This window comes from Bicyclus anynana, chromosome 11 (genome assembly GCF_947172395.1).
Source record: "Bicyclus anynana chromosome 11, ilBicAnyn1.1, whole genome shotgun sequence".
NCBI lineage: Eukaryota > Metazoa > Arthropoda > Insecta > Lepidoptera > Nymphalidae > Bicyclus > Bicyclus anynana.
The window spans coordinates 9,297,645-9,305,752 of NC_069093.1; the positions used below are offsets into that span (position 1 = coordinate 9,297,645).

An 8,108-nucleotide genomic window follows, 5' to 3' on the forward strand; every position below is an offset into this window, starting at 1 on the left:
TTAGTTGTTTATCTATACAATTCAATAATTTTAAGAACAAAACATGTGCCTACCACATTGTAGGAAATAAATAAATAATGATTTGATTAAAAACAATGTTGTTTAATGTTAAGCAGGTAGGGCCAGGTAGTTCTATATTTGTGTAACATCTATTACTTAAAAATAAAAAATATATTTACTTGTGTTGGTATTTTTTATTCAGACTTGATATATTGTTGTTGACAAATTTTGTTATAATATATATCTTTCATTCTTTAGTTTAATTTAATCAAGAAACGACCCTACTTACACATATAGGTACCCACTCTAACAAAAATAGACTGAAGTATAGGTAAATATTTAACAAAAATGTAAATTAAAAATTAATTATAGATTAATTAAAAACATGACTATAATTTGAATTATCAACTTTAATAATTTGCTTCAAAATAAAAACACATACGCGTGGCGCAGTAAGTAGTGCTCCTGCATCCACGGTCATGGGTTCGATTCCCACACCTGGAAAATATTTGTGTGAAGAGCATGGGTTTTTTCCAGTGTGTGTGTATTTATACATTATATAAGTATTTATAGGTAGTATATAAATGTAAATGAATATTATAATATCAACTATCTTAGTACCCACAACACAAGCTACTCTGTATGCCTACTTTGGGGCTAGATAGTGCTTTGTATGGTTTAAGTATAAATAATTATACAGAAGGCTTGGTCACGAAAAAATATATCCAGTCCTTTGTCTGCATAGCTTGAGGGTTCTAGCAACTTGTTATCATGGTTTTGAGTGAGGAATCCTTGGACAATACTGCCATCACAAGGATTACTGTTTTCTGTATCCAGCCCTTGATCTAACAGCCAAGTGAAAGCTTCTTTAGGTGTTGGTTGAAACATTGTTAAGCTCTTCACTTCTTCAAAATTATTAGTGATTCTCCTAGAAAAATAAATCATAATGTAGGTATACATGGTACTGCCCAACAAGTTCTTATAAAGTAGGTATATAATATACTGACCTGTGATAAGTCTCCTCCTTCGGCTGCATAGCTTGAGGGTTTAGGAAACCAGAGTTCATGGTTTTGGAGTGAGGAAACATTTTACAATATGCACCCAACTACAAGGCTCCACCGTATTTCTGACACAGCAATGTTGTGCATATCTTCATGGGATCTAGGAGCAGCTCCCAAGATGGGGGTCATCATGCAAACATTGGTCACCTGAAAGAATTGAAGTGTGTATTGCAATGTATTATGTATTTTGCCTACATAAAAGTAACAGTTATATATAATTTATATTTGGATCCTGTAGTTTCATTAACTGACAGTTATACCTAAGCAACAGCTTACCTAACGACCAACAGCGGTCCCTATTGGGCAGGTTTTCCTCAAGTGGTCTTATTGCACTGGTTCCATATGTACAAGTCATAAGATGCACCACCAAATTGAGCATCCACTATGTTATTATTAGATTGGCATCACATATCTGAAATATTAATTGACAATATATAAATAAGTTAATGTTTAAATAAAAGGAGGTACCATGCTTTTATTCAATTCTAATTGTTAGCCTCCTAGTAGCTCTTGGCTTGTAGGCCGAACTATTGTCACATGGGTGCAATCAATGCGCCGTAATACCCGGGCAATCCAAATTTTTTCATAAATCTGTAAGTAGATGTTAATCTAGATTAAGCACCTGGGTATATGTCTATTTACAGTAACATCCTGTGATATGAATAAGCACTCTGTGTATTATTTATTAATCTCAATCAATAATCAATCTCATTTTGCAAATAAGTTTTTATGCAAAATCAACCTATGAAAGATTCAGTGTGGTAGTGAACACAAATTAGTTGAGTCTTAGAAAAAAAAAACTAAAAATATAATGAATAGGTTATGTTAGTTTCATACTGTGCTATAAGTTAGTTTCATACTTACTTATTTATAATGATTTTGTGTTTAATGCAAAGGGAACTTAACACATTTTTTTTAAACAGCTGGGGTATTCAGGAGCGCCAGCGACTTCATGTAGGCATTTGCTAAAAGATGCCTTAGCCATCACAAAGCCATTTGTATGATCCATTGGCATAAAAGTTTAAAGCTGCCAAGACCTGTAAATAATATTCAATGGTTTAATTTAGGTTCTTAGGATGACAGTGACCGATCTTATTATTTGTTTCTTACAATCTAACACAAATACTACTGGACTGATTATAAAAAATCTTTCACCATTGGTAAGCTACAGCACAGAGTAATATAGGCTATATAAAATATAGCCCGTATTACTCTGTGCTACCCCATATTCCCACAGGAACGGGAACTACACCGGTCAAACTATGGTGTGTCTGCTAGTACTGAATAAGCCTACTCCAAATCTTAAACCAACTTATCCTATGATGGAAGCTCACCATATAAAAATACCATATTCGGCTCACTGCTGAGCTCGAGTCTCCTCTCAGAATGAGAGGGGTTAGGCCCATAGTCCACGTCACTTGCTCAACGCAGAGAATGAAGAAAATTCCTTCATTCATTCATATAACTTACTTATCTCTAATTCATTGCGAACAGCAGTTGTTCGAAGACTTTGTATTTCTTCTAAAACCTGCTGGTTTCGCGACACGAAAGTTTTGCAATGAACTCGACAAAGACATCTTTTTCGTTCCGTTTCCGCGTACAATACAAATGCTACATGCATTGTATTGTACATGGCAATGTCGGTAAACACTACAAAAATAACACAATTAATTAAATTCACTTCAACTAACTCTAAAACTGTAATTCTGCTTTATGAAATAAGTATGTAGGTAGGTACCTACTATATATTCTCAACTTTCGTCATATTTTACATGAAAAACTTTTCTAATTCTGATTTTATTGACTTACAAACTAATACCTTACTTACAAGGTATAGTACAAAATTAAAAAAAATCCTAAAAGTACTTTTATTTGTAATTATTGAATCACAGGCGTCAAGTAAACTTTATTAAAACACTGCTCGGTATTAGTTTCTATAGCGATTGACTTTGACAACTTCTGTGTCACCCAGTTCTATGATCATAATGCTTACATAATCGCTTAAACTGACTATCGATACGTAAAAACTGCGTTATAACTTGGATAAATCCCTACAAGTGACCGTGACAGAGAACGATCCAAGATGACGTCATTTCGGTGGGAGATGTGTGTTACATGATCGCAAAAACGAAAAATCGCTGTCATTTGTTGTCGTGACTGTGATTTTAAAGCGTTCACCGAGTTACATAATGACCCTGCAGGTGGACTGACAACATCAAGCGAGTCGCAGGGATTCGCTGGATGCAGGTGGCTCAGTATTGTGGTGTTTGGAAGTTCCTACAAAAGGCCTATGTCCTGCAGTGGGCGTCCATCGGCTGATATGATGAACTATGAGCAGATGGGTTTTAGGTTAGATTAAACGATGTAGGGTCCAAGATTATTTTTCCTTTCGGGCGTTTAAGATGGTCTACTATAATGAGCTGAAATGCCAGTGGATTTAGGTGGTGATCCAATTGCTGTTTATAAATTCTGCTACACTGTTAGATTTCCACTTTCACGGTTTTGATACACAGAACCATGGTGCATTGCTCATTTGGTTGACAACTTAAAATTAAAGATATGAGGATACCAAACGTGCCTTGATCTGAGAAGAGCCCACAACAAAGTAGGGAAATAATTTAATGATGATACTTATAAATTTAATGAATACTTCGTTATCAACCCATATTGGACTCACTGCTGAGCACGACCCTCCTTTCAGAATGAGAGGGGTTAGGCCAATAGTAGATTGGCAGACTTCACACACATAAAGAATTAAGAAAATTTTCAGGTACCCAGGTTTCCTCCCGATGTTTTTCCTTTACCGTTTGAGACACGTGATATTTATTAATTTCTTAATATGCACAATTGCACATAACTGAAAAGTGCAGAGATGCATGCCCCGGACTGGATTCGAACCCTCCCGAATCGGAGGCCGAGGTCATATCTACTGGGCTATCACGGCTGACTACTTACTTGAGAAATTTCTCTTCGTCATCGCTTGCATATTGAACCTCCTGCAAATCGGGGGCCTGCGGGGTGTCACTGCCAGCACTGCCGCTCCGCTTGCGGCGCCGGCGTCTCTTCACGCCGCGCCAGATCTGAGGCAGGCTGGAAAGTTTGCCCGGCCCGAACAAACGCGTGAATAACAATACCTGGAAATGTATTAGCTTCACTTGTAACTATGTATATAAGAAAATCTTGGAATCCTAATTTGACCCACTTCCCGGTCTTCAATTAGAATGAAACTTTGCACACGCTCTGAGTTCTGATGACAATATATGACTAGCTGAGAAACGTCATTACAATATGGCGGCCTCCCCAATCACTTGTATAATCATTAATCACCTATCTACCTCTTTTTTTTCTAACATCATTAACGGCAACCATGGCAACACTTCAAGAATCTCTAGTAAAGTGTTGTCATGAAGCTGTATTTGGCGACTGTGGACATGATTTCTCTTAATATCTAGAAAACAATTGGATCGACCCTTGAAATTTGCTAAATCCCAAAACAACCACAGTCCAAACTTTTACTACTTACTTTTTAAGCTTATTTTATATAGGTACATACCTACTCATACATCTGGCTTGCTTACGATAATTAACAGTAAAAATGTGAAACTCACTTTATCAGGTCTGAAGTCTGGAAACAATTCTGTGACGTCAACATTTGCATATTTAGAGGGCAGCATGGCTGCCAATGGAGTATCCAATTTCTTACACTTGTCAGTTTTAGGTTTCCTAAAACACAAAAAAAAAGTTACTAAATCTTCACTGTACTGTAAGTGGTAAATATGAGTAGATATAATATAACTTATTGGTGATTTTTTTTCATTATGACGTATTCCTTCCCTATAAAGCGGTGCTCTGTTTATAGACTGTGTATAATATAAAGTTTTGAAAAAAAGTACAGTAAGTTGGAGGTAGGCTGATAAAAATGTAACAGTGTTTTACTAGCTACAAAGCTAATACACGTTATCACGAACTCAAGTATTTTATTTATCGTATATATGAGATATTACTCCCCATATTGATAAAGATTGAATAAAATTTAAAACTACTTCGAATTAAACTGGACCTAATCTCTACTACTTAAAATATACTTTGCTTTGAAGTTTGATGCTAAAATTTTATCAATAACTAGCGGGCGCCCGCGACTTCGTCCGCGTGAAGCTCGATGTAAACTTTCAACTCGGTAAAATTATGTATCACGTGTCTCACACGGTGAAGGCAAAACATCGTGAGGAAACCTGCATACTAGAGAATTTTCCTAATTCTCCGCATGTCTGCCAATCCGTATTGGGTCAGCGTGGTGGACTATTGGCCTAACCCCTCACATTCTGAGAGGAGACTCAAGCTCAGCAGTGAGCCAAATATGGGTTGATATTAATAATGATGATTACAATTGATAAATTACTTACGGCACAGTAGATGGTGGTGGCATAAGTCCACCATCGCCTTCCATGTCCCCTTCATATCCTTCGTCATTGTTACGTCGTTCTGTTTCATTCTCATAATCGTCTTTCCAGCTATCTTTCACATCAGTCTGTGGACAATCGCTTATAGTATCTACATCCCGTACATTCTCTTGGATAACTGTCTCATTTCTTGAATCAGACTCAGTTTCCCTTATGTTAGACTCTACATTGCTCTCTACCTCCTTTTGGTGTTAACACAAAAACAAATAGTTAGCTGTAATGTTTAATGCACAATTTTCAAAGGTCACAAAACTAGTTGACCATTGGATAGAGCAGGCAGTACTTTCTGGAAGCTCATCATGAATATTTAATAATTTATTTATTTTGCTATCATGCGACGTTACCCAGGTCTGACAAAATACTCTCTATGTTGGTAGTTGACCATGTCTTGTGTAAAATACCATAATAGGTAGAATACACTACCTTTTTAGTGTAACTCCTAAAATCACCTTTCAGAACTTCAACCGTCAAAATATAAAGTGCAATTTTTTTTATACAATTTATTTGAAGCTTTAGTGGCTGTAGAAAGAGAATTAATTTGTAGCTTAGCTAGTCCCCGATCTTATTTATTTATGTTCTGGTGAGTCTCTTAGTCTATAAAGTGAGATCAACTAGTTTTGTGAGATGAATTCATTGACACTATTACTTTTGCCCAGTGGCTTAACTTAACTTAACCAGAAAAATCCTCACATATATTATTTTTATTGTTAGATAACTTCTGAGCTCACCGCTTCACAGGCTGAGGTGCTTGAGTGTATCCATGGCATTGTGCAAGCCCTGACACCCTATAGTTATGCCACTGCTTTTGCCTACCAAATTAGTACAACTGTGCTTTATACTAGGCTATGTGCCTCAAAGTCCAAAGAAATATTCATAGCTGTATTTATTAATAAGCTTATTGGCAAATTAGGAATATCAAGAAATGTTGCAACTTTAACAACAGTTATAATATAGCTTGGGGTAGAAAGGTCGTAAAAAGCCATAAATGTTACTTTACAGGATGAACAAAAAACTAAATTTTAATAACATTTTTGCTCAAGTATATTAACCCAATTAAGTAAAATTTGTTATTTTTCATGTTCAATAAAAATTCTTATTTTAATGTCAATAACTTAGTTTAGAAGTTAGATTAGATTTATGTGCAATCTTTTTTTGGAGAATGATATACACCTATATTTATTTGAATTGTTAAATTGGAATGTATCATAATGTCTTTGTAATTGGGCTTTAGAACCACTTACTTAAACAAAGAAAATTGTAAAATACCAACACAATGCCTTATAATGTATCCATGAAGTATCAATGTCATCTATCACACTGATTTCATGTAAACAATCAGATTGAATTCTGTAATATTACAATATTGATAGTATAGATGGCATTTTTATAGTATTTTTTTTACTACACCTGTATATGTGAATGCACAATTCCAGCCTTAAAAAAAATATTATCAACACAATTTGAAGTGTTTGAATTTCATAAGTTAATTCACTGTACAGAAATAATTGCAGGCCCAGTAAGTCATTTCTAAAAACTGATAAGAAATAATTAAAAAATAAAAAACATAGACAAAACTATTAGTTTATTGAAAAACATACAAGTTAGAATATGTCTGTTATTATTGTAATGTGTACCTTGGTGCATATTATGTTTACCTTTTCTTCCTCTGCCGCATCATCAATATCAAAGAAATCAACAGCAGATGGGCTTTTTTGTGCGTAATCTGAAATTTAAGTATTTTTGTATTCATTCACATAACTTTTAGTGAGAGTGCCCAATTACTCTAGAGATCTTATTCATTAACTTATTGAGATAATTCCGTAATCTAGACTCTCTAAAGAATACTCTACAAGTAAAGCATAGGTACTCAATAACTTAGGTGAATATTTCAATCTTTACCTTTCTCTTCGTCAACCTGATCCGGTTCTTCCTCTTCCAATACCTCTGATAACATAGAACCAAGGCCCAAGCGGGTCAGAGAGGATAGCATACGCTTAGAGTCCCCGTCCAATAGTCCATCATCCTCAAGTTGGCCGCTTTCATCTATATTTCCAAACAGAAACCCAGTGAGGTCCATGCCGGACCTACTGTGGTCGTTCGGATCATCACTGTCGCACATATTTGACGAACAACACCTAATTAATGTGTGGTATTTACACAGCTACACATTTAACTAACAGAAAAGAAAATTAAACAAAACTATAAAAATAACACAAAGCGTCATTTAGCTCAACACTGCAGCAGCACCATTTTTAAAGTGTCAAATGTCATTGTCAATGTCATGTCAATTACAACAAGACTTGCGTTTCCCTGTGGTTTCCCTATCAAGTTGGCAACTGTCAAAGTGGTGTTTTGGTGGCTACATCTGGGGCCTTATTGTCTAACGGAGTTCATTGATCGTAAAGTTCATACGATCGGCTACGATCCACGATCAATCGTAACTTTACATTGGTATTGTCTAAATCAGTTCATTATATGAAGACTGGTAGTTATAAATCTATGGGCCAACCCCATTACGATTCGGTAGAATTCTGTTATGTTTCTATTTCTGTTTCCATTTGGCAGTCATTCTTGAAATTTCAGTACT

At 35.5% G+C, this 8,108-nt stretch overlaps 2 protein-coding genes across 7 annotated transcripts in view; both read right to left on the minus strand.

Moving 5' to 3' along the window:
• Positions 1–7,795, minus strand: part of LOC112052325 (transcription initiation factor TFIID subunit 1) — a 48,019-nt gene extending 40,224 nt beyond the window's left edge. Inside the window, exons 1-5 of the mRNA XM_052884503.1 lie at positions 7,421–7,795; positions 7,177–7,244; positions 5,465–5,703; positions 4,670–4,784; positions 4,017–4,195 (exon numbers count right to left, since the gene is read on the minus strand). Of these exons, the coding sequence (XP_052740463.1) occupies positions 4,017–4,195; positions 4,670–4,784; positions 5,465–5,703; positions 7,177–7,244; positions 7,421–7,640 (821 nt within the window). The 5' untranslated portion in view covers positions 7,641–7,795. The remainder of the gene's footprint in view (positions 1–4,016; positions 4,196–4,669; positions 4,785–5,464; positions 5,704–7,176; positions 7,245–7,420) is intronic.
• LOC128198536 (uncharacterized) lies at positions 567–3,069 on the minus strand. 6 transcript variants are annotated; one of them, XR_008251287.1, is made up of 5 exons: positions 3,055–3,069; positions 1,926–2,711; positions 1,338–1,473; positions 1,008–1,208; positions 567–928 (listed from the first exon to the last, which is right to left on the minus strand). XR_008251287.1 is itself a non-coding variant. In XM_052884502.1 (2 exons), the coding sequence occupies exons 1-2, from the start codon at positions 1,085–1,087 to the stop codon at positions 679–681; spliced, it is 330 nt and encodes a 109-aa protein (XP_052740462.1). In that variant the 5' UTR covers positions 1,088–1,185; the 3' UTR covers positions 567–678. The 6 variants fall into 6 exon arrangements, 1 of the variants encoding a protein (XP_052740462.1); XR_008251289.1 differs by lacking the exon at positions 3,055–3,069 and adding an exon at positions 2,928–2,942 and having other exon boundaries at positions 1,926–2,592; XR_008251288.1 differs by lacking the exon at positions 3,055–3,069 and adding an exon at positions 2,928–2,942.
• Positions 7,796–8,108: the final 313 nt, after the last annotated feature.

What these genes read in the sequence shown, in the direction of transcription:
- LOC128198536 (XM_052884502.1), bottom strand. Translation starts at nt 1,087, where the DNA reads ATGTTTCCTCACTCCAAAACCATGAACTCTGGTTTCCTAAACCCTCAA. An exon ending in AAGGAGGAGACTTATCACAG is followed by an intron (nt 929 to 1,007) that starts GTCAGTATATTA and finishes TTATTTTTCTAG; the next exon opens with GAGAATCACTAATAATTTTG.